The 27,042-nt window shown below is 40.0% G+C and overlaps 1 protein-coding gene and 1 pseudogene across 3 annotated transcripts in view; one reads left to right on the forward strand and one right to left on the reverse strand.

The window, feature by feature from the left end:
- Window positions 1-27,042, reverse strand: part of UBAC2 (UBA domain containing 2) — a 153,106-nt gene that overhangs the window by 125,504 nt on the left and 560 nt on the right. For all 3 annotated transcript variants that reach the window (XM_027115934.1, XM_027115936.1, XM_027115935.1), the window contains exons 2-4: window positions 4,461-4,588; window positions 2,189-2,308; window positions 1,214-1,323 (exon numbers count right to left, since the gene is read on the reverse strand). In XM_027115934.1, coding sequence (XP_026971735.1) covers window positions 1,214-1,323; window positions 2,189-2,308; window positions 4,461-4,588 — 358 coding nt within the window. The remainder of the gene's footprint in view (window positions 1-1,213; window positions 1,324-2,188; window positions 2,309-4,460; window positions 4,589-27,042) is intronic.
- On the forward strand, window positions 4,595-5,554 carry LOC113625412 (28S ribosomal protein S18c, mitochondrial pseudogene; annotated as a pseudogene).

Raw genomic sequence — 27,042 nt, forward strand, 5'->3', positions numbered from 1 at the left:
TACACGATACACATAACCCTTCTACAACTCAGTAGGCCATATAAAGAACCAAAAAGAATTGGCCTCAATGAGAAACGTTAGGGGAAAACTAATGATTTAGTAATGCTACTTCTTTTCTGAATCAACATGGAATCATTCCTAATGACTACACTATTTACCACAACAGCAGAATAGTCAACTTAAACTTCTTAGTCTAACTGCAATTACAACCCGTAAAACTAAAAAACTGCATAATTATGACACAGAACTTTATGTGTCTCCATTAAAATATTATTCAGAATCATACATTATTAAGACAACTAAACATCAATACTCATGCCAATAATTCAGTAAATCCCACGAAGGGCAGCTATTACCATAAATATTAACAATGTAAGTGTGAGAGCTATAAGATCACTAACCGTATTTTAAAAATAGAGATCCAAAGTGAATCTAAATCAAGGTACTTGCAATAGCCTAACAGTTCTCAAAAATATATACTGAAAATTAAAATAAGGCTGAAGTTAGTACACACAAATTTTAAATATGTTACCTTTATTTTATAGTATCTCATATCTTAAAAACCGTCTCAGAAACTTAATTCAGAGATGCTTTAAAGGCATTTATATGTGCTAACAACTCTGCTCCTAAATGCCAATTATTTCATAAATTAATACATGTTTTCTCATTTTGTTTTTAAAGAAAACCAACACAATATGAAAGCACAGACACTCTATGAGTTAGGTTGCCCACTGAAGATTGGCTACAAAGTTATAACCTATATACTGATTTTCTTTTACCTTTGGTGGAAATATATAAACAATATAATTTAAGAAAAGCAACATTCTTCAGAAGCTTAACTTCAGACAAATAAATTTTGTTTCCTAATCTAATTAATTAAATTTTGTATTTTTATGTTTAATTAGTTAACAAAGTTACAAAGACAAAATTTCACTATGAAAACACAATTCTATCTTCAGGACCAGAAGAGAAAATTCATTAAAAATTCTCTAAAATATGAGATTTGAAAGCTAAAAAAAAGAGTGAGTGTAAAACAGATTCTGTGTCAAGAACATAATGAAAATGTTAAGTATACACTGGAATTTTTACATATAAAATCAATTTTACTATATCTAAAAGTTTAAAATATTCTCTTACTGACTTTCATGTATAATAATGCTTTAAGTCAGATTTAAGTAGTTATGAATTAAGCTAATATTTGAGAGCTACTTACAATCCAGAAGGCAAATTCCTGGCTGCAGTGATACCAAAGGAATACCGCACAGCTTCAACGAGGATAAAGTCGCCCACCACCGACAAAACCCAGGAACCCAGCAGAAAGGACTAAAAATAAAACAGGAAGAACATTATAGAGAGGAGTCTTCTAAAAATAAACTAACATTTATTTAATTAGAACCAGCTCAGGTATATATATATTTTTTAAAGTTTGTTTTTTGTTTGAATAGACTTTTCAAAGTGAGGGAGTGAAACCATATTGGTCAAATGTATTAACTTCCATAATTTCTAAGTATGTTGAAGAAAAGATATTTATAGCATGACTTATTTTTACAACTAATACACAAACCATTAAGCAAAATAAGTGATTAGAATTTTATTAAAATAAAAATCCTTATTAAAATGGTTATTGCTGGGCTTCCCTGGTGGCGCAGTAGTTGGGAATCCGCCTGCCAATGCAGGGGACACAGGTTCGAGCCCTGGTCCAGGAGGATCCCACATGCGCAGAGCAGCTGGGCCTGTGCGCCACAACTGCTGAGCCTGTGCTCTGGAGCCCGTGAGCCACAAGTACTGAAGCTCGCGTGATTGCAGCCCGTGCTCCGCAGCAAGAGAGGCCACCGCAATGAGAGGCCCGTGCACCGCAACGAAGAGTGGCTCCTACTCGCCGCAACTAGAGAAAGCCCGCGCGCGGCAACAAAGACTCAGTGCAGCCAAAAAAAAAAAAGTTATTGCCCACTCACACTGATATTATTATCTGTTAACATCATTATTATTTTATTATGCTAATCGCTTAAATTTAAATTTTTTCTTTGGTTAATGTCCATGTTCCAAATCAGACAGAGGATCATGTAATAAAAAGATAATTGTTAATGAAACACCAAGCTTAACAAAATAAAACTATTTAAAAACAAGAAAACAGAAACTTTTTTTTTCTATAACCTAAGTAGCAAAGGGAAAATACATAAAAACTTACTGCAAATTTTCTGCTTCCATATCTTCTTTCAAATATCCTAAAATTATAAATAAGCAGACTACTGCAGAAAGTATCTTTCAAATCAAGGCAAATTATTCTTCCACAAATCAACCGCCAAATCTAGATGGGGATTTAAAAAAGAATAACAAATAGGAGTAAGATTTGTTCAGGTCTCTTCCTTGGCACATTTATTACGTTTACATTATACTGCTTATTTTTAATACTCTAAGCTCAGATTCCCCAAGGTAGAACTGAAACTCTCCATATCTCTGTAGCAGCTCTTAGAAATGCACACTGAGGGCTCCTTAAGAGGTTCTGCCAGGAGAGTGTGGCTATTTGCACTCCTAGACAGAGGGTGACTGTCCTCCATCCAGGCAGGTCCCACCTCTAGAGCACAAATGCCCACAAGGTGGTGCAGGAGAAGGGGACTGTTGCCAACTTAGCCAGGTGAACCAAATTAACCCCCCAAACAGAAAGGTACCAACTCAGGGCCACAGGGCCCTGACATTGCCTTACAGCAGTGGTTCTCAGGGCTGGCCATATGCTAGAATCCCCTGGGGATCTTTCTAAAAAAGTACACCAATGCCCAGGCCCCACCACTAGGCTCCCTGACTCAGCTGGTCTAGGGTGAGGTCTTGGCATAAAAAAAAAAAACAACACTTTATGTAGGTGATTCTACTGTGCAGACAGGATTAAGAATCATTGTATTACAGCAACTGAAATCATACTGAAGCTCTATTATATTCCAACAGAAAGCAGCAGTATGGATAAATAACTGAATCACAGGAACTTGGCAAAGCCCACCGAAGCAATGGCATTAATGACATCCCTATGAAGAAAAGATGTCAGTGCTCAAGAGTGGATTATCATGCTTAAAATGGCTAATCAAGTATTTAGCAAAGAAAAGTGGCAGGTTATAACCATAATTTGCACTAACACTCTCTGATATTGTGATTTATAATAAGAAATATATTTTGGTCTTTGCCATTGGAATTTACAAAGTGAAGAAAGCTATAACGGTGTCTTTTGTCATGTTAATGAGGTGACTTTTGGAGGCACCTAAGAATGGGGGCTGGCTTCCAGGGGAACCAACCTTGTGATTAGAAGGTCGGAATTTTCAGTCCCACACCCTGACCTCCGGGGAGGAAGAGGGGCTGGAGGGTGGATCAACTGCCAATGGCCAGTGTTAATCAATCCTGCCTATGTAATGAATCTCCATAAAAACCCCAAAGGACAGGGTTCTGAGAACTTCCTGGGTGATGAACATGTGAAGATCTGAGGAGAGTGGGGCTCAGAGAGAGCACGGTAGCTCCGCACCCTTTCCCCTTACCTTGCCCTATGCATCTCTTCCATCTGGATGTTCATCTATATCCTTTAATGATAAACTGGTAATCCAGTACATAAAATGTTTCTCTGAGTTCTGTGGACTTTTCTAGCAAATTAATTGAGCCCAGGGAGGGGGTCGTGGGAACTCCGATTTATAGCCGTTCGGTCAGAAGTCCAAGTAACTACCTGGGCTGGTGACTGGCATCTGAAGTGCGAGCGCAGTGGGCAGTCCTGTGGGACTGAGCCCTAACCCTGTGGAATCTGATGCTCTCTGGGAAGATGGCATCAGAACTGAGTTCAACTGTAGGACACCCAAGTTGGTGTCTGAGAATTGCTTATTGTTGGCGTGGGGAAATCCCTGTCAAGCTGGAAATGGTACCGGAATACCCCTTTTGCACTCCAGCTCACAGACAAGACCCAGCACCAGCATTTTTCATGTGATCAACCCATAAATCTTGAAAGCCACAGACTTCTGCTCTTCCCACCAGCAGAAACCCAAGAGAAATTTCCTACTTGGTTTAACTACCACTATAAAAGTAATTCACAGACTCTCAATCTATTAGAGCTGAGAGAGCTTAGCTCCTCTAACAGATATTCAAACTGAGGCAAGTTTTTGAAAATGTTAAGTATGCATGTTAATCATACAAAAAACAGATTTAACATTGTTTAATTCTCTTGAAATTAAAAATTGCATTCCCATGAGTAAAAACTGAAGCTGAAAAGAGATGTGTAAAAGGAAATACTGCAACTCCTTCACTATAATCTGCTTTGCTGAAATTATCAATAAATACAACTAGAGAAGTTACTTGTTAGTGGAATATTAATAATAAATAATATTTCTTACAAATTTAGAGGCTTTGAGAGACTAAGAATGGCAGGAAGAAAGGTAAATCAAAGAAGAAGGCCTGCCTTCTCCCCTCCCAGAGGCCAGTGGAGCGGAGCTCACCTGGAAGTCGTCCTTGACTGCCTGAAGGTCGTACACAAAGAACCTCTGGCAGTGTGGAAGGAGGAGGGCCAGCAGGAGGGACAGGGCACTGGGGACCAGTAAAAGACCCTTGGACACAGGTGCTTTGTCTGGAGGGAAAAACAAAACTGCTTTCAGAATGACTGTCCCTAAGATTTTAAAAACCACACGACTGAAAAGCAAGAGAATTCACTTCTTTTGAATTAGAATGAAGACAAAGTTCACACAATCTGGAATTTAATTCGTATCAACATATATTTTCAAAGCATCTTCCTGCAGAGGTAAGTGATCAAAGGGCACTGGAAAACAAGCGAAATCGGCTGATGCAGGCTTCACTCTCATCTGGCTCTTAGACGAGACCAAACCAAGTTTACTACCATGGAATACCTTTTCAGAAAACGGTCACCAAGTATAGAGAAACAGACAGGGGAGTATGTTTTCTATCAAACTGACCAGTTAGCTCCTGAGCATGACTGGGATTCACGTACATAAACATTTACTTTAAGAAATTTAAGAAGCGGTTAAAAGTGCTAACATTGCTGCCTGCAGTGGTCTGCTGAGATTTTCCACCACAGGCACCCTGGAGCCTTGTCTAAATCTCACGCAGAGGAAGGGCAACGAACCATGGCAGCTATGGTAGCCCTCTGCAGTGGGCTAGGAAGGGGAACGTTAATGCACTTCGTAACGGCTGCTGTCTGCCTCACAGATTCTGGGGCTCATGCAGTGCTGTGGAGAAGAAGTTGTTCACAATATAAACAGGCAACCAGCAATGAGGACCTGCCTGTTCCAATGGAAAATTCTTATAAGGAGCCTCTGAAAAAATCTATCTTGTGTGGAAAACGTGTAGATTATAAGAATGTACAGCTTTTATCCCAGTTTATTTCTCCATTTACTAGATGCATTTATGGAAGGCACATAGCAGGTCTTTGTGGGAAGAAACAAAAATCACAAAAGCAATTAAGAGAGCTCAAATAATGGGGTTTATGCCGGTTACATGCAAGGATCCTGCATATCTCGAAGACCCTAAAGTTTGTAACATCAAATACAGGGAGTAAATTCTATAAAGTTATCATCAATAAATTTATTTTACAGTTGTGTGGTGGTAATACTGGCTCAGACTGTAAGATTTAATAACCTTTGAGTAGAGAAGTGATAGGCTAAATCTTATCAAACTATAAAGTATTATGTTTTTAATTCTTAATAATTTGAAATTATATGAGGAAAAAGTGTTTCAAGAGTGAAGTTTCCTCTCCATATCAGAATGTTCATTAAGTAAATCAGATTATTTAAAATGTTAATACTTGTTACATTTCCCATACATATGAATTAAAAAAAGGTACTATGGGATTTTCACTTAAAAAAAAAAAATCTCACGCAGACTTCAAACAACAGCTCAGTTCCCACTTCCTTACATCAGTCTCTCCCATTTTAGCCTGAGGGGCTCTTCCCCCAACCTGCATCCCCGTTTCCAGGTACTAGTTGAGTCAGGGTCTGGAACCTGTTTTGCCTTCCCGACTACATTAAAGATTCCCGAGGGAGGCCACCTGCCTTCTCTTCTCTATGTTGGCCATAAAGCCTAGCACAGCTCCTTGAGGGAATGAAATGTCCAGATCATCAACAGGCAAGACCACAGGGAAGCGTCACGGACACTTTCAGACAGAGACATTCTCAGATTGTGTGAGGTGCACTTCAATGGGGAGTGAATCTACTAGTTATGGTTGGTAGTGTGGTAATTGCACTTGTTTGCATATATAAAAATAGCCCAACTACTTCCTCTCTGGTACGGTCTTACAAACAGCTAAACTGCAACCATCGGTAAAGTGGCTGCATACTATTTTCACGACCAAGATGCAATCGAGGCTCCAGGGAATCTAAGAGCTAACGGAGCTCCCCGCCCCCCAGAAAACGGAGTCCCCACCACCTAGTACCCCAAACGTACCGGAAAGCACCGTGGTTGTGAGCCTGACCAACCTAAGTCCTAACGTGAGCAATTTCAGCCTGTTTTCCTCACCTGTAAAATGAAGATAAGAGACACTACCTCAAGAGTAGTGAGAAGTAAATAAAGAATGAATATAAGGGGCTTCCCTGGTGGCGCAGTGGTTGGGAGTCCGCCTGCCGATGCAGGGGACGCGGGTTTGTGCCCCGGTCCGAGAGGATGCCGCGTGCAGCGGAGCGGCTGGGCCTGTGGGCCGTGGCCGCTGAGCCTGCGCGTCCAGAGCCTGTGCTCCGCGGCGGGAGAGGCCACAACAGTGAGAGGCCCACGTACCACAAAAAAAAAAAAAAAAAGAAAGAATATAGGGAAAACTGCTACAGCCACCGCAATCACAATCCCAGGAGACTGGGCCTCCTTGGTGAAAGGCAAGCTCCTCCCTTATTATTCCGACAGGACTGAAGACGGAGCAGAGGTGACAGAGGTGCACCTTGAAGGTTTCCTCCTTCAACATGGACTTCACCGATCCTTGTGAAATGGGTCCCATTATTTATTCATTCCTGCCTCTTCCTTGCTGCCTGCATGATGCCACTGTAGGTTCATGGTCTCAAATCTCAAACTGACACTCTCCACTGACCAGCAATGCTACTGCTCTTCTCTAGTAAGTGTGCTCTCTCCTCAAACTTTCCTGCTCCACACTCCCAATGGCTTACATGTCGCCATATGAACAAATAAATGGTTTGCTTTGGTATTCTCACTCACATCTCTACAATTAATAAGCACCTACTACTGCAGACCATGCATTATCCTAGGTCCTGGGGTATAGCAGCAAATGATGGACAAAGTCCCTCCCCTTGTGGTACCTACAGTCTAGACAGCAGAGAAAAGAAAATACACAAAGCAAGGTAAATATCAGGTCAGATATAAATAAATGCTATAGAAAAATTAAGCAGGGTAAAGAGCAAGGCTGTGTTACCCACCATGGATTTCCTGCTCTCTTTTCAGATAAAAGATAGGACTGCTACCCACCCACACCTGCCCCTAACTGAAGTGGCATATGGCAATGTGACTTGCTTTGGCCAAGTCAACATAGTAGATGTCACTTCCAGGCAAATATTGGAGAGCCAGTGAATGGCCTTTCCCTTGGCCAATGATCAAGATGGTGGCTATGCTACGAGCCAGATGCCAGAGTTCAAGACAATACGGAACAGGCCCTGCCAGGCAACTCACAATGGAGGGACGCCTGCAGTAAGAAACAAACCTTGTCGTTTCAGGTCCCTGACATTTTAGAGCCGTTTGCTGCTGCAGCATAACCAGCCTATCCTGGTTTAGGGGAAAACATAGTGCTAGTGGGGAAAGAAGGGTGCTCTTTTTCATAGCATGATTAGAAGGCCCTCTGACAAGGTGAAATTTGAGCAGACACCTGAGGATGTGGGCCTTGCAGATATCTGGGGAGCAGTATTCTTGGCAGGGAAAAGAGCAAGTCCAAGTGCTGTGAGACAGAAACACACTCAATACGATCAAGAAACAGTAAGGCTGCCAAGGCAGCTAACAGCAGAATAAGCGAAAAGCAGAGAGGCAGGATATAAGGCCAAAGAAGTCGAGGAGCAAACAGTGTAGAACCCTATAGGCCATAAGGACTTAACCTTTCCTTGGAGAGTGACAGGATGCTCTTGGGGACGTTTAGGAAAGGAGTAACATGATCAGACATGTTTTCAAAGGATCACTTTGGTTGCTAAATTGAGAAGAGATTACAGCAAGGCAAGCATAGAAGAAAGGAGACCAGTTAGGAGGCTATCATAATAATCCAAACAAAAGATGATGATGGCCTGCACCAGGGTGGTTTGGGTGGGGGTAGTGAGAGTGGTCAGAACTGGGGTATGTTTGGAAGGTACAGCAGGCAGGATTTGCTGACTAACTGGGTATAATGTATGGGCAAATGGAGAAATCAAAGATGACCCAAAGTTTTTGTTGCGAGCCAGTAGAACTGTTGCCAGTTCCTAAGATGGAAAATTCTGTCACCCTCGCCCTTACCATGCCTACAAGATCTGGGCCCACCTTGCAAACTGTTCCCTAACCCCCATCTCCACCCCCCACCTCCTAGGGTTCTACCCTTTATACCAATGCTGCTCAAAGTAACTAGTCCACAAGCTGTTACCAGTCCAGAGTGAGAACAGAATGTGAACCAACACACTATGTCCTTCAGGGAGGAAGTCCTGCTATGAAAAAAATATCACCTGTACTGAACACGTGCTCTGCTCAAATGTCACCTTATTTGTGGATACCCCATGTAATTCTCTATCCCCTTTGTTCTGGTTTATTTTTTCACAGCACTTATCAACAATTGACTTATTAATAGTGATTCACCAAATCTATGATTCAAACTGACTGTAAGATATACCATTATTTTAGGTGTTACTAAAAAAGAAACACTGTCAAATAATTCTAAGATGGCATCAACTGTAAAGTACAACCCAATATTAGAAACACTAAAATGTGAAAAAATGCAATTTGGAATCAAGAAATACATTTCTCTGTGTATTGTCCATCTCCCCATCCTCAGTCCCCACTAGAATATAAGCCTCTTGAAGGCAACAATTTTGTCTGCATGTGTTCACTGCTGCAGTATCCCTCATGCCTATAACAGGATCAGGTCCATAAAGGCAGTCAACAAGTGTTTATCTAATGAAAGGTGACTGATATATGAGTTGCTCAATAAATACCCAAGCATCCATTGATGGATAAGTGGATAAACAAAATGTGGTATATCCATACAGCAGAATATAATGAATTATATTCAGTCTTTAAAAGGAAGGAAGTTCTCACATGCCACATCATGGATAAACTTTTTGGACATTATGCTGAAGGGAATAAGCCAGACACAAAACGATAAATACCATATGATTCCATTTCTATGAGGTACCTAAGGAGTCAAATTCAGAGACAGGAAATAGAAAGGTGGTTTTGAGGGGCTGGGGGGAGAGAAGAATAGGGAGCTGTTTAGTGGGTATAGAGTTTCAGTTTTGCAAGATGAAGAGTTCTAGCGACAAATGCACAACAATGTGAATGTGCTTAATGCCATGGAACCATACACTTAAAAATGGTTAAGATGGCAAATTTATGTTATGTGTATTTTACCACAATTAAAGACTAAAAATAAATAAAATATTTACTGAATTAATAATGGATACTATTTATACAATCATTTTAATTCTGTCTAGGACTAAACCCCTAAAAATACAGACCCGATTACTTAACTCAGATAACACTACCATTAAGTCCTCCTCTTAAGATGAGCAAAAATCAGATCCCAAAAACCTATGAGGAAAGTAACAGATAATATACAATGGTCCAAGAAGTCCCACATCACAGGACAAGTATACAGTATTACTATAGACAGCAGAATTTACCGATTAACTCAAGATCTGTACATTTCGCCATATGAAGTTTACCGCAAAACAAACAAAAAAAGAACTTTAAATTATTGTTAAATTCAAGTTAACAACATGTATGCTTAAGTGTTTAGAGGTAAAGTGACTACAACTTACTTTGAAATCCACCAAAAAATAAGGCAAATTGATGAAACAGAGAATGGATATTTAATAAAGCAAATATGTAAAATGTTAATTGCAGAATCTAGGTGGTAGTTATATGGTGTTCATTTTACCATTCTTCAACTGTGGAGGTGGGCAAATAGTGAATCACAGAATATGAGAGCTGAGATAAGACTTCAAAATACATGAAGCAAAAACTTATAGAAAGAGGTAAATCCACAAATATAGTAGGAATCTTCAGCACTCCTCTCTCAGTAATCAATAACACAAGTAGACAGAAAATCAGTATCATGGACTGAAATGTCCCCCGCCCTCCTCCAGATTCATATGTTGAGGCCCTAACCCCCAATTCGACTATATTTGGAGATAGGGTCTTTAAAGAGGTAGTTTAAGGTTAAATGAGGTCACAAAGGTGGGGCCCTAATCCAATCTGTTCTTATTGGAGAAGGAAGTGGCACCAGGGATGCACACATACAGAGGAAAGACCATGTGAACACACAGGGAGAAGACATCTACAAGCCAAGAAGAAAGGCCTCAGGAAAAACCAAACTTGCCAATGCTTGGATCTTGTACTTCCAGTCTCCTGACTTGTAAGTAGATAAGCTTCTGTTGTTTAAGCCAGCCACCCACGCTGTAATACGTTGTCATATCAATCAGTAAGAATATAGAAGACTTGAAAAACAATATCAATTTGACCTGATTGACATTTATAGTATACTCCACCCAACAACAAAAAATTACACATTTTTTTTCAAATGGATAAGGAACATTCCCCAAGACAGACCATATTCTGGGCCATAAAACACACCTCTATAAATTTAAAGAAATTAAAATCATACAAAGTACGTTCCCTGATTACAACAAAATTAAACTAGAAATCAACAACAGAAAGATGGATGGAAAATCCTCCAAATACAGCTGACCCTTGAACAACACAGGTCTGAATGTCAAGGGTCCACTTATATGATTTTTTTTTCAATAAGTACATACCACAGCACTACACAATCCATGGCTGGTTGAATCCACGGATGCGGAACCATGGATATGAAGGGCCAACTACAGAGTTATACTCGGATTTTCGACTGCATGGGGGTCAGCACTCCAAACACCCACACTGTTCAAGGGTCAACTCTACTTGAAAATTAAACAACATACTTCTAAATAATACCTGGGTCAAAGACGGAGTCACAAGGGAAATTAGAATATATGTTAAATAGAATAAAAAGTAGTACAACCAAGCAAAATTTGTGGGCTGCAAATAAGGCAATGCTTAGAAGGAAATTTATAGCATTAAATGCTTATACAGGAAGAGAAAAGGTCTCAAATAACAATAAAGAGTACAAGCTTTAAAACACTAGAAAAAGACGAGCAAACTAAACCCTAAGCAAGCATACGGAAAGACAGAATTATGAGCAGAAATCAATGGAATTGAAAACCAAAATATAATAGAGAAAAATCAATGAAACTAAAAACTAACTCTTTGAGAAGATCAATAAAATTGATATACCTCTAGCAGGACTGATCAGGAAAGAAAGAGAAGACACAATTACCAGTATCAAGAATAAAGGAGGGGGGCTTCCCTAGTGGCGCAGTGGTTGAGAGTCCGCCTGCCGATGCAGGGGACATGGGTTCGTACCCCGGTCCGGGAGGTTCCCACATGCCGCTGAGCGGCTGGGCCCCTGAGTCATGGCCGCTGAGCCTGCGCGTCCGGAGCCTGTGCTCCACAACGGGAGAGGCCACAGCAGTAAGAGGCCCGCGTACCGCAAAAAAAAAAAAAGAATAAAGGAGAGGACATCACTACAGATGCCATAGACATTAATAGGCTAGTAAGGGGTTGTACAACATTGTGAAATGCACTTAATGCCACTGGACTGTACACTTAAAAATGGTCAGAATGGTAAATTTTATGTATGTACTTTTATCATAAATAAAATAATTTTTAAAGGATAATAAGGGAATATCAGAAACAACATTTTAGCCACAAATTTGACAACCTGGATGAAACAGGCAAATTCCTTGAAAGATGCAATCTACTTATCAAAGTCAAAAAGAAATTTGAACAGTCCTATAGAAATGAAGAAACTGAATTCATAGTTAAAAGTCTTCCAACAAAGAAAACTCTAGGCCTGATGGCTTCACTGAAGAATTGTACCAAACACTTAAAGGAAAAAGAATACCAATCCTACATAAACTCTTCCACCACGTAGAAAGGAGAGAACACTTTGCAATTCATCTTATGAAGCCAACATTACACTGATTCCAAAAACAAAGATGTTAAAAGAAAACAAGAGACCAATATCTCAGACCAATTTGCTAATATTTTGTTGCAATATTCTCAACACAATATTAGCAAATTGAATCCAGCTATACATAAACAGGATAATACATCACAACCAAGTGAAGTTTATACCAGGAATGCAAAGCAAATCAATCAATGTAACTCACTACATTGGTAAAGAAAAATGTACTGCACAACTCTATTCACATCCTGTACAATTATGTGCTTATTCTATGAAGCCAATTTTTGTCCATTCATGAGACAAAACTGGTCACCTACTGCTGTGTAGTTAATGACAGGTTATCCCTTTGATCTAACCTTACTCCTAATACTACCCAACATTTATTGAGCACTTGGCAAGTGCAAAGTCCCATTCACAGCACCTCTGCTCAAGATGTTCTCCCCACATCCAGCCTGTCCTCACCACTCGGTCCTCATTTCAGACAGCATCTCACAGTAGCATTCCCTCATGACTTTTTATTTATTGCAGAGCACTTTTCACTATTTGAAATTTGTCTTTGTTTCCTTCCGTGTTTGTCTCCCTCATCAGAATGTAAACTCAATGAAGGCAGGGTCTTCCTTGTCTTGCTCACTACTACATATTTCTATACCCAGGACAGTATCGGGCATATAGTAGTGTTTTAGTAAGTATCTGGTGAAGGAAAGGATTATATGAGGTAGACATGACCCTCTCCAAATTTATAATATGAGAAAACTGCGACTCAAAGAGTGAGTTACCTGTCCGTGATCACAAATGACTCAGCCTGGGTTCCACTTAAAATAAAAGGCAAGACAAAGACTAGCCGGCAGGTAGTTTGTTTTGGAATGTGGTTCCAGGGAGCAGGAGTGAGGGACACTGGGAATGAAACACAGAGAGAGTCAATACAAGGATTCATTACGAAGCTGGCCACCTCTATGAGTGACAGATGTTTCTGTCAAGTGCTGAGTCCCAGAGGATTTTCTAAGAAGCCTTGTGAATGTATCTCAGAACCATCACCCAGGGAAGAAACAGGAAAGCATTTTTATCCATCATCCCTCAAACATCTAGAGTGGCCACAGAAAAGAAGCCCCAAGGGAAAAACAGAGAAATAAGCTTTACCAAATCAGACCAGGTTACACCAAACAAGAGTATAGAAATACATGAAATAAGAGGTGAGGCTGAGGACACAGGAATGCTGTTCAAGAGGTGTCTGATCAATGGCCAGGGAGTGGAAGAACAAACCCTGACAATCTGACTACAAATAAAACTGCTCCCTATGCTGCGCGGCCACGGAGCTCCATGGTCCAAAGGGACTGTCACCTGCATGGTGGATTTTAATTGAAAGACATACATAGTCACAAACAGCAATAACAGAAATCCAAGTGGTACCCTCTGTAACAGAAGTAAATGCACTCGTGAATGGAGATATAAAAAGACGGCAGTCTGGGAGGGTACAACACAGAGTGGTGGGTACTTATTAAATGTTAAACTGATCAAAAGTTTAAAAAATATATATAAACCCTCTGATCCAAAAAAAAAATCTACATCTAGGAATTTAGCCCAAAGTAATTACCACAGATATACACAAAGATTTTTGCTACAAAGACGCTCATCACAGCATTGTTTATGATAGTGAAAAAACTAGAAACATCAATGTCCAAAAGGAAAATAGATAAATTATGTTCTATCCATAAAATGGAATAATACTCAATTTTAAGAACTAGGTTGTAGAAAAATATTTCGTGCTTTGGAAAGATGTTCCTAAATAGTAAGTGCAATATTTCCAGTAGCATTATTATATATTGAATAATGCTCTTAAAAAAATAGTTCATAAATACATGGCTTTTTTAAAAGCACCTATCAAAATATTAACAGTGGCAATCTCTGAATGATCTGTTCACGGGAGGTTTTAAATTTTTATGAAAATATTTTAAGACTTAGAAAAAATAATTTTTGTTTAACTAGTTATTAACTCAGTTAAAAGTTTCATTAAATCCTTACGCAGTGAGATAAGGCAAATCGCTAGCAATCTGCTGGCCCCCCATGTGAGTGGAGCCAGGAAGTGGTTCATACATGAGGAACCCAAGCAGTGATCAAATGGAAGGTTAAAAAATGTCACTTCTTTACAATGGGTCCTTCCACTTTTGAAAATAGGGATGTAACAAATTTTGAGAATGACAGAAAATGCATTAATATAAAAATAAAAATGCAAAACATCTACGGTAAAGACAACATAAAACACCAAAGTTTAAGGTGTTTCCTTTTGGGTCATTCACCTCTTTGGTATGACCGCAGTACGAAGCCATCTCTCTGTGGCAAAGAATAGCAATCAGGCTATGGTGACTGCGTATTATCCTAAAATAATTATTACAGTATATGTGGATTACTTCATGCCAAGCACTGTGCTAAAAAAAGCACTTTCTGTGTAATACCATCTCAGTGAATGCTTATAGTAAACCTGAGGCAATACTTAGTTATCTGAATGTTCTAGGTGAAAAATAGGCTAAGAAAGGTTAAATAATTGGTTCAAAGTCACAACTAGTTAGGCTGAGATCTGGACCAGTTCTGCCTGACTCCAAAGAAAAAGTTTTTGTAATATATAACAAGGAAATCTGATATCTTTATATCATGGTCCATGGTCCAAAGGGATTTTCACTCTTACTATTTTTAGTACTTCACTTGTATCTTTTTGGTTGCTCAAAAAGTTAAACATAGAATTACCACATGACCCAACAACTCAACTCCTAGTTATATACCCAAGAGGACTGAAAACAGATATTCAAACAAAAACCTGAATATTCATCGCAGCATTATCCTAAGAGCCAAAAAGTGGAAACAACCCAAATGTCTATCAACAGATGAATAAACAAAATGTGGTATATCCAGACAACGAACTATTAGTCATAAAAGGACACATGCTAGTAACACACGCTACAATATGGAAGAACCTTGCAAACATTATACTAAGCAAAAGAAGCCAGACTCAAAAGCCACATATTATGACTCCATATACATGAAATGTCCAGAATTTAAAAATCCAGAGACACAAAGCAGATTGGTGGTTGTCAGGGGCAGGGAAGGGGAGGGAATGGTGAGGGACTGCTTAATGGGAACTGCGCTTCTTTTTGGGGTTGATAAGAATGGTCTGCAGTTAGAGAGTGGTTGGTGATGACTGCACAACAATGTGAATGTGCTGTTAAGTCAATAATTGTACACTTTTAAATGGTTACAACGGTGAATTTTATGTTATGTGAATTCTACCTGAATAAAAATATGCATCTTTTAGGTACTAAAGATACTAACCACAGGTCTTGGCAAAGCTTAGCCATGTGGGCTGTTACAGAAGCATCGTAGCTGAGAGATGCAGGGGGTGGGGATGGGGGGAAGGAAAAGGCAGTAACCCAGCAACTCTGCCCATCCCCACAAGTCACCGTGTCAAAGTATACTCATCAAAAACCCCGGTGTGGTTCACACCCCTGGAGGAGGGGCTGCCATACCCTACCAGATCGTTTTCCTATTTCTGACTACTCAACTATTTGGTAAACTTCTCAGGGGTTCCACAAGAATGGGGTGATCTGGTGTTTTATGAAGTCACTTCCTTAAACCTTTTCATCAAAAAGGGGCTAAACCAACGTGTGTAAGTCCACGAAAATGCAGAAACCTGTGCACTACGAGGGACACCTTCTGCATCCACCTTGCTTTACTCTTCGGGCCTATGAGCTTCCTGGAAGGAAACCTGATGAAACACACCCTCAGTGACCAAGTGCGTTCTGGTGACCGTCTCCACAAAGACATTCATAAAATTGCCCGAGAATCAAAAAGTCCCAAGTTTATTTTTGTGACAGTCAATTACCTACGATGCTCAGAAGTAAAACACTGTAAGCCATCCATGAACCCGCTGCTGTTCCTAACACACTGGGGAGAATGTGAAGGCCCTGGGCATCTGCTACACTGACCACTCCTCACCCAACAGGTGGCCCGGGGGCCTGGCTTGGGAGGGCAGCCCGTGAACACTTGTCACTGGACCAACGCTTGTAAAACTCATCAGGAAAATGAACAGGAGAAAAGGCTAGGAAGTTTCCAGAAAAGAACTCCGAAAAAAGGCAAGAAAGAGGAAGATTTGCCCTCTAGAGACAAGAATGTATTCTATATCTAAAATATTCAATAGTATGAATTAGGGGGAAAAAAAGAACGAGCAATAAAACTGAAAAAGGAAGTTCTAAAACAGAGCCGAACACAAAGGCTCGTGACGCCAGAGAAAAGTGTGTCAGATCTGCACGTCAGCAACAGTGGCAACAGGCTCCCGCACTTTAATTTTAGTCCTGCCACTACGCTGGACACTACTTGGGTTTAGCCTTCTTAGGGAGATTTTATACAAACATAAAGCCTTTCCTTAAGTGTAAAAAAAAAAAAAAGGCAGTCATTGTTAAAAGTGCTAATTAGACAAGGAATACAATAAAATGAAATAATTTTAAAAGCCAAAAGAAGAAAATTATAAATGTTACACATAAATAATGATAAATTATTCAACGGTAGGAACAGCTCTGAAAAAGTGAATCAGAAAGCTTGTCAAGACAAGCTTGTTCTAGACCCATGTGATAAACTGTAAGAGAAAAGAAAAAAAAAATTTTAAGAGAAAATGTGTGGTTATTGGCAAAAAAAAAGATCTGTTGTAAGTTCAAGTACCTAAGGAGGCCAGGCAGGTAGCAGTGAAACAGGGGAGGTAGGTGGCAAAAGGCACGTACCAGTGGATTTTTGTCACACAACAGTTCAGCCCTGGTGTAGCAGATCATCATCTCAAGAACTAAGAGGAATCTGGATTTCTGTCTCAAAGACACCAATTCTAAAATGTTGGAAGGTGACTCTCCTCCCACCCCCCTACCCTCGCCACCAACACACAGCTCAAACAAAACACATCTGTGTGGCCTGCCAGTGTTCAACGTCTGGCCTAGAGAATCATCACTGAGGTGAATGCCTATCAGAGCAATGCTAATTTAAGAGAAGGCTGAGTCGTAAAGACCAAGGCTGGTGAAGGTGCTGCCCTAATGGTAACAGCTCCAGAACAAACCAAGGATGGTTCTATATGTTCAAGGACCCTATGAATCTTCGAATCAACCAAAGTAGACTGACAAGTAAGGATACCGCACCTATAAAGACATACACTTGAACATCTGAGAAGGTAAGCAGGAGAGGGAGTTACCTGTCAGCAGATGTTTAATGTAGACTAAACGGGTCTATTGGGGGGAAAGACGTAAACAAAACATACATCTGCAAGATGGAGAAACCCAAGTCTGATTTTAGAGTTTGATGATACAAGGAACTTCTTCCACTCCTGTCTGGTGGAAAAGCCTACTAAAATAGAGAACCAAGCTTAAATCCTTTTAAGTTTGGACCTGTACACGGCCTTTAGCACCTAATCCATTTGTGAGTAGAGATGCTACTAACATCTTTAACCACTGATGCTGAGACTGGCTGGTTGGGGGGACAAAAAATCCCCACTTAAACATTATAAACACTAAAATTAATGCTAAACGGATTCAAGAATCAAATAAAAGCAATGAAACCAAAAAGACAGCTCAACAAAATTTCAGTTCAAGATGACAGGCTCCTACACCTGTCCACTCTTCCCCCCTCCCAAAGTCATACTGAAATAAAAGGACCTTCAAAACACCAGAGAAATGCCTCCTTCCAAATAGTCCAGGGAACTAATGAATAAATACCAAGACCTGGAGAGGAGGATGAGCAAACAGATTTACCCAACAGAATAATTTACAGTATTTCTCAAACTTCAGTCAGTCCCATTACAGAGCCACAATTTTTGTTATATCCCAGTGTTACCTATCCTATTGTTTAATATTTTTCTTTAAATCATCTTACTATGTTTTAGTTAAATAAATGTATTTTAAAGGAAACTTTATATCACTATAATAAGTGCAAAACGAGTGTCACTTTGTCATCAGTAGGTGGTAACTATAAAAATAAACACAGTTTACTAAATTCTAACTAATATTGTTGCTGCAGAAAGATCTGGGCTTGCCTCCTGTTCTCTACGTTACCAGAGGAAACTAGCTGCTATTAGAGACATATTTCAGACTAGCAGCTAACTGAGACTTTCTCTTTGTTACAATCAAGAGGAAAAAGAACTGAAAAGGGAATTATTATCTTAAGTTTCTTTCAATGGCCCTTAGTGTTGAGCCCACATCCTGTTTAAACCATCCCCGGTATAAATGGCGCACGTGCCTGCTGTGGCAGCTGGGCCAGGCCCTTCCACAAAACCCCGCCACCAGACACACTCCTTTGCATTTCCTCATACACAACCATTCATCTGACCACCCCAGCTGAAGAAAAGGCTTTGCCCCCAAAATAAAATCCGAGAAATGCACAAAGAAAGTGGCGATCTACTTAGGGAGGACATTGTAAGGGTCTGAGGGCTGAGAAAGACTAGAAGAGAGCTCGGGCATCTTCAGATGCCCGCAACAGATGCTAGCCTGGGTAACGTGGCACAGTGGGAGGCAGGTGGTAAGAGGAAGGGCAGCTTCACTCAGAGTAAGATTTACACAAAGAGCCAAGCCCGCTACCCTGGCCCACAGCGGGGGATTTTCACCATCTTTGCCCATCTCCTGCTCCCCGCTTCTGCACCCTATATGGAGAGCAGCCTGTTCACAAGCTCTGCAAACTTGAACAGAGCCTACAGGCGGCCCTGCCAGCCGAGGTTCGGGCCTGTTGGGGACAAAGACCTACCCACAAATAAAGAGGAAACCCACACCAGCTACTTACAAATCCAGTCTTTCACTACGTACAAGAATGGTCAAGTGAGCATCCAGAAAGCTCACCCCCGTGTCCTCTGCACCAAAACGTTTACTGCAGGAGGGATGCCAGGGGAGAAAACAGAAGACTCAGAGAAGAAAATGATGCAAGGGTCAAGAAACAGCAAAAATTGAGCATGAACTTAAGTAGTGAAGAAATATTAAAAGAAATTAAGAGACTCCTTGAAGTAGCACAGGTTTTCTGACCTAGGGCTCTATCTTCTTCTATGACACCAATCACACACCTTGGTTCAACAATGAATACACAATCATAATAATGTAAATATAGCTATTGTTATGATTTTCTATATAAAATCAACCTACAGACAAAGCATGGAAGGCTTAACTGTCATTACAGAACAGGCTATAAAAACACACAGCACACATAGAACACGAATCAAGAACTGAGAGACAAAAAAGTACATGTTCTTGGGCTAATTTTTCTCATTTTCATAGTGTAGTCTACTGACTGTGCCAAAAACTGATGAATCAAAAAATAAAGGATTGGGCTTCCCTGGTGGCGCAGTGGTTGAGAGTCCGCCTGCCGATGCAGGGGACACGGGTTCGTGCCCCGGTCTGGGAAGATCCCACGTGCCGCGGAGTGGCTGGGCCCATGAGCCATGGCCGCTGGGCCTGTGCGTCCGGAGCCTGTGCTCCGCAACGGGAGAGGCCACAACGGTGAGAGGCCCGCGTACTGCAAAAAAATATAAAAATAAAAAAAATAAAAATAAAAAATAAAGGGTTTTGTCCATTGTTTAAAATTATAAATGTAACCATTACAAGGGGTAACCAAACCAAAACTAAAACATGGAGAGGCTGGAGGTATGCAAGTTCCTCATCTTTCATTATGTGGAATCTATAAGCAGAACCAGTAGTTGACAAATCAATAAAGGCATAAATACATCATTTAAAGCTGTAATAACAGAAGAAACAAAGAAAGAGGAACTTAAAAGTGGCTACTGCTAGTGAAGAGAATTCATATTATATCCTTATATAAATTTTTACCATATGCTTATATTACTCTTATATTAATCACACACACACACACACACACATGCACACACAGGATTCATAAACAAAAAACAATCTACAAGAATATTCTCCAAACTGTTCTGGGACTGAGAAGAAAGAATTTCACGTTTCACTTTCTCCTTTTCTGGGTAGGCTGAATTTGTACCAGCAGTATATATTACCTATATAATCAGAAAAATATAAGATACAAAAATATTAAATGAATATTTAACAGATCTCAGGAGGCCCAGGACTTAATAAAGAAAAGGATGAATTTGGCTAAATAAAATTTATGAGCTAAATCCCTTTATTTTAATGACTTATTTAAATGAAAAACTTTATATGAGAAAAATTTCATGAATAAAATTAAAAAGCGGGGGCTTCCCTGGTGGCGCAGTGGTTGAGAGTCCGCCTGCCGATGCAGGGGACACGGGTTTGTGCCCCGATCCGGGAAGATCCTACACGCCGCGGAACAGCTGGGTCCGTGAGCCATGGCTGCTGAGCCTGCGTGTCCGGAGCCTGTGCTCCGCAATGGGAGAGGCCACAACAGTGAGAGGCCCGCGTACCGAAAAAAAAAAAAAAAAAAAAAATTAAAAAGCAACTGACAAGTGATTAAAATATTCGTAACATATAGCATGACAAAAGCTAGTACCCTTAAAGGACTTTTACTAATCAATTTAACAAAAACAAAACAAATACTCCAATAAAAAAAAGGGCAAAGGACATAAATAGTCAAATCAGTTCAAAAATGTATTAAAATGGCCAATAAATATGAAAGATGAAAATAAGTTCACTTTCCCAGGCATTCAAAGAAATGCAGATTAAAACAATAAAATGTCATTTTTCAATCTCTCAATTGGCAAAAATCATTTTAAATTATCATACTCAAGTGTTACAAGAGTTTGGTGAGAAAGATATTCTGCTAAACTGCTGAAAAGTGTAAAGTGACACATCCTTTCTGGAAGGATTTGGCAATACAGATCAAGAGCTTAAAAATGTTCCTATTCTTTGACACTATACTTCCACGTTTGTGATCATTTCTTTAGGAAGAAGTCAAAGATGTGATCAATAACTTAAAAGACGTTCACCATAACATTGTTTAAATGGGAAAAAACTGGAGAAAAACACTGAAATATAACACGTTGTAATACTTCAAAGTCATGATTCTGTATCTAAAAAATGTTAGGGGAGCACAACAAAATGTTTATTTGAATGCCATGTCTGTATAAAACACATATGTGTGGGTGTCTGAGAGAGAAAGAATGCACAGGTAAGAGCCTGTACAGAAAAAAATCTAAAAGAATGAGCACTAAAATAGCAGTGATGATTATTTGGGTGGGAGAGTAACGTGTGACTATTCCTTTCTATATTACGTATTTGTGTAATATTTTAATTTTTTTGGCAGCAAGCATGTTTCAGTTTTGTAATAAGGCAAAACAAAAAAATGTTAAAAGTCATCTTTGAACATTATTAATAACATGGGGCAAATTCATTTAAGGTTAAATGAAAAAATCAGAATATGAAACTGTACGTAGCTCCAATTTTGCTTTTAAATCTGTTTACATACATACATACGAAAAAATTTACAGAACACCAATATGCTAACAGGGATGAAATCTGTGTAGCACAGTGAAATGGAATTTTATGTTTCCTCCTTTTACTTCCCAAATTTTCTACAATGAAAACCATTCCCACTAAGTCTTAGAAACAAAGAGTTAATAAAAAGTTAAATTTCCTTGTTGCAGGGCCCATAAGCCTTGGAAGTGCTAATTTCCATCATCAATCTTTAAAAACAACATTAGGGACATCCTGGCTTCTGAACGCTTTCCAAATATTAATACTGTGCTCCTTCCACTGTATCATGCTGCATTCAAGGGACTAAGGTAACATAAGCATTGGAAAATGTCTGAGAACAGTTGCAATATAACATAAAAATCTTGAGAAAAATGTCTGGGAAAGAGAATCATGATTTAAATGAGGATTAAATGATAATTTTCATTTATAATTATAATTTAAATGAGGGCTAAAACTTAAGCAATGTACAGCATGATGACCATAGGTAGGAATAATGAATTGTATACTTGAAATTGGCTAGAGAGTAGATCTTGAATGTTTTCACCACACACACACACACACACACAAAAAGATAACTGTGAGGTGATGGATATTTTAATTACCTTGACTGCAGTAATCATTTCACAATGTATGCAAATGACAAAACATCACATACAACATGAATATATAAAATTTTTGTCAATTATATCTCAATAAAGCTGGAAAAAATAAACTGAACAATAAAATTTGGGGTTTAAAAATAAAAATATTTTTTAATTAAAAAAAAATTTTAAGCAGCCCTGCACAGTACCAGTGTGTTCTAGAAAGCACACCTCAAAAATGCTGGAGTAAATTACTTATGAGATACTCTTTATCAGGTTGTATTTATTAAAATTCCATAGAAATGCAAGTTTTAAAGTAGCTTGATTTAAGGTAGGTTCTGCCTTCATGACTAAAACTGATACTGCCACAAGCTGAGAATGGAAAAAGTTGGAGAAGTTAGATAATAACTTGACTAAAGGGAAGAGAAATATAATAATAATAAAGGAAAAAGAAAAACGTGCAAATAAAAACAACAATAGTGCATTAGCTCCTACAAAAAGATCCTAATTAGGACATAAAACATCTCTAGTAAAAGCAAAACTGGATCTCGGTTCTGCTTTAGGAAGAAAGAGGGAGACTCATGGACTGAAAGAAGGAACATGGCGGACACACGAGGAACCAGCTGCAGCAGTCACAAGGGGGGCAATAAAAAGCAACTTGCCAGGACCCAGAATAAGTGTTCAAGGGCTGGGAAATAAGCCCCACTGCTAAGCAGAGCTGCTATACTCATCATGAGCCTACGAATACCCCCGTGGTCAAGAGAGAGAAACGGGCCTAGTGAGTGAGATGAACACGTGACCCCTGAGAGCGGGGTACCGGGGTTTCTAGAGAGCAGGAGGAGGAGAAGCCATGTTGATCACTGAGATAAGAATGCATGACCAGGGCAAAGAATCAGCAATTCCAGCAAGCAGAGGTGGACCACAGGCCAGAGGCAACAGTGGGGTCATCTTTCAATCAGTCCAGCAGTGTCCTCAAGCAGGCCAAACAGGCCCTAGAAGGAGGAAACTGTAGGTGGACCTAAGTTCCTAGGAGCTATGAAAGACACCAAATAAAGCCCACCAGCATAACAATGCATCCCCCCAGGTCAGGGGAGCAGCCGGAATGGGCGCCTCCCAAGAGACTCTAAAAAGCCCACAGCACAGAGTCAGCTTTAACCACGTACCAGGCTCAGAGAGCCATGTAAGAACAATCCTAGTTCCTCACTATTCCTTCTTCCTCCCACCCCACCTTATCTAGAACCCAGTAAGGTCAGAAACAGGAAACTGGGGGGTCAGAGGGGACACAAAAGGACAGAAGCCAACTATACCACTTTCTCTGACAGCAAGTGGTTGCCAACTACAAATCTTAACTGGGAGAAAGAGGGAGAAAAACTCTTACCTTTGAATGAAGGCTGAGTGTTGATTAATACACTGAACTGGATATTTTTAAATTGAGCCTATGTTTTGTGACTTTTGTTCCCTAAGATCATTGCCACTTGAACGCACCTTTTGTCTTTCACCTAATGAGCCATGCTCATTAAACAGCTGTTGAATCAATAACTTGAAGAGTGAATAAAAAGTCATAAGGCCTGATGCCTTCTCATAAAAGGAAAAGGCTTTCCAAGCTGAGTGCATTTTAAAGAGATGGTGAGAGACAAAAATAAAGATTTATTTTAATCATCTCCCACAAGTTATGTATTCAACACATTGAGTACATACCTAAAGAAAGAATATATCAATCAGAACACAGTTTGGTCCTTCCTAGGAGCACAACCACAGCTGCACTGGGAAACTGCAAAGTGTCCATTTCAGGATGATGCTGGGGACAGAGCCTTCGGGCTCCAAGGTAGTACCCTAAAGCTGAAATGAAGAGGGGGTTACAGACCCTGAATCACCCACCAGTCCTTGTGGCTCACCCATCTCTAGAGCGAAATGAATGTCCTCACCATAGGCTGCCACCGCTGGACCTCGCATTCATCAACCTCCCCTAACTGCACCTGACTCTAGGCTCCCTAACTAATGTTTTGGATCAAAACGAGTTTCACTCAAGGGAAAGTTCCAGCTCATTTGAGAACTTTCTCACTCTGATAAGTCTGTACTGGTTCTCACCTCAGGACTGTGTGGCTTGAGTTAGCAAGATATCCTGGGTACTGAGTCTTCAAAGGGATGACTCCAGCTGTGTCTCCCTGAGACTGCCAGCTGTCCATCCCAACGGTCGTCTCTATTTCTACTCTCTACCTCTGGTTCACTCCGTACCTCAACAAAAATAGGTTTTGGCCTTAATAATCCACTGAAACTACTCTTCTTAAGGTAACAATAACTTAATGCCAAATCCAGTAGACCCTGAGGATGTGAAAAACTACGTAGCTGTGGTCAGGAGATATGAAGAAAAAGTCAAAGAACAAGGAATTTTAGAAAGATACAAACTACTAGGTGTAAAATAAATAGGATACAAGGATGTAATATACAGCACAGGGAATGTAGCCAATATTTTATAATAACTTTAAATGGAGTGTAACCTGTAAAAATATTGAATCACTATGCTATACACCTGAAACTAATATAATATTGTAAAGCAACTATACTTCAATTAAAAAAAAAAAGAATTTTAGAAAGAAGTGTTCATCAAGGCCAGTGTGAGAGAACATTCCACTAAGATAAGGACTGAGAGGCACCCATCTGATGCACACTTTTCAACAAAAACTGACAGGTGGGTTCCTTCACGCCATTTGGGTCACCTTCCCAAACATCTTTGCTGACCACACCTGCTAAAGCAGCATCCTTAGCATTCTTTTAGCGTCCTGCTAAAGTCCTCCATAACCACAGTCTATGCCACTACCCTCAGATTTTCTTCACAACGCTTATCACTATGTGAAAACACATAACCTACTTATTGGATGTTGGTCTCCTTCATCCTGTGTACCACTTTATCCTCTATACACAAACAGTGTGTGGCTTATGTGGGTAGTAAACAGACACTTGTTGAATAAATAAATGAATGAGTGAGAGAGGGAGGAAAGCAAGTATAACACAAATACACTATCTACTAGTCACAGATGTGGGAAATACGCCAGTGGTAGGAAATGGCCAGGATTTTTCCCTTAAAAAGAGAATGTTATTCAGCATCCCTGGGGGCGCTGCTAGGCAGATTATTCATCCTCGGGACACTTACTCAGGATCAGAACTCTGAATTACCAAAGGGCTACACAACTTATCTAGGAAATCACTTCCCTCTCAGTGGGGCGCATTGGAAAGAAAAATTTCAAAGCAAAGTAAATTTTCCCACCCAGACTTGCCGAAAGACCAGTCTTGGAAAACCAGTGCCTAAACACCACTGTAAGCTCTGCAAACACTGGGACCAAGACTTGTCTAATGTCTCATTCCCAGCCCCTCGCAGTTTCCGAGATGCTCAAAATGTTTGTTAAATGAGCATATAAGACATGGACTTCTGAGGAATGGCCATTCCATCAATTCTTATGCTGTGGATACATTTATTTTAGAAAAAGGGCAAGGCAGCTAAGGAGAAGCCTTTGGCCTAGGCCTCTCCCTGGGTAGCAGTTTGGCTCCTAGAATTCAATACTCATCAACCATGTGCCACAGGTAATCACATATTACTACCTTCCCCAGAGTCACCCTGTATCAAATCTGAATACACTTTGCCAACATAATAGCTAATACAGCATAGTAACCAATAACAGATTTTGCTTGCCTTTTTAATTCTTTAATGTGTTTTGGTCAGCAAGGAAGGATAAGTCAAAATGATGAAAAAAAACAAATAAAATTGAAGAATTCTACCATTAATTTCATATCCACCAGTGTATGGCTCACAGATCCCAGGAAAATCACACCACCTTTTGAGTATCAGTTTCAACAGTCATGTTCTTTTTCTAAAGGGTAGTTTGGGGAAGATTAATTACCTAGTAGTTGTAAAATACTCTGAGGCCAATACCTGAAAGATGCCATAAATCAAATTAAGTATGAAACAAGGGAAATCACAAATATTAAACCCACTTCAGAACCTGAGAAGTTGAGAAGTGAGGAAGATTTATAATTATGCCTGTTGCCCTGATACTAACTTACTCCCAGGCTAAGATATGTATTCTCAGAAAAAGATTCCTAACATTCACAACAGATCATTAATATTTGGAAATGTCAACTGCCTCTGTACTCAGTAAGATTAACTTCACATGTATAGAGATATGAAGCGTTAACAGTGACAAGCAATTGCAAAAATTATAGCTATTCAAACAATTCACTGTTGCTGTATCAGTGCCTAATCTCAGCGCTGTTTAGTTAACATACAGTCCACCTTATCAAAAGTCAATTAAACCATTTCAATGAGAAAAAGAAAGTCGTTTAAAAGGCTGTATATATTTCTCTGCCCTCTATCTGCTGACACTCCACAGCTGACACTCCAGTAAAATTTAGCAACATCCAGCAGCAATGTCTCTGCTTTCCTGCCAAACTACTTCCAAACTTCCTTCCACTTTGAAGTACTTTAATCAGTTTTTGTTTGTCTAAAAACTCCTAAGAGAAACTGAGGAGAAAAAAAAGAATCTAAGTAAAACTAAGGGGTCAGCTCCTGAAGCAGAGGTTGGAATTTGCATCCGGGGGAGAGCCAGTTCGGTCCCTCTGTAGCCCAAATGAATGGAGCAAGGTGACTGGGAAGGGAGCAGGCTTCCAGCATCGCTTCCACCCGGACAGCCTCTTCTTTCTAGCTGGCAAACCTACCGCTGAGGGCAGGGGGCCGGGCCATAAGACCAGGGCAACCCAGCCCGACCCTAACTGCCCAGCCCACCTACAGCAGCCCCAGGAGCATCTGAGCATCGCACCTGGGGCTCACAGGTGGGGGGCTGGGGGCTGACTCAGT

Source organism: Aethalodelphis obliquidens, unplaced genomic scaffold, assembly GCF_003676395.1.
Source record: "Aethalodelphis obliquidens isolate GAN/ISIS:26980383/991018 unplaced genomic scaffold, ASM367639v1 scaffold15, whole genome shotgun sequence".
In the NCBI taxonomy this organism is placed as follows: Eukaryota; Metazoa; Chordata; class Mammalia; order Artiodactyla; family Delphinidae; genus Aethalodelphis; species Aethalodelphis obliquidens.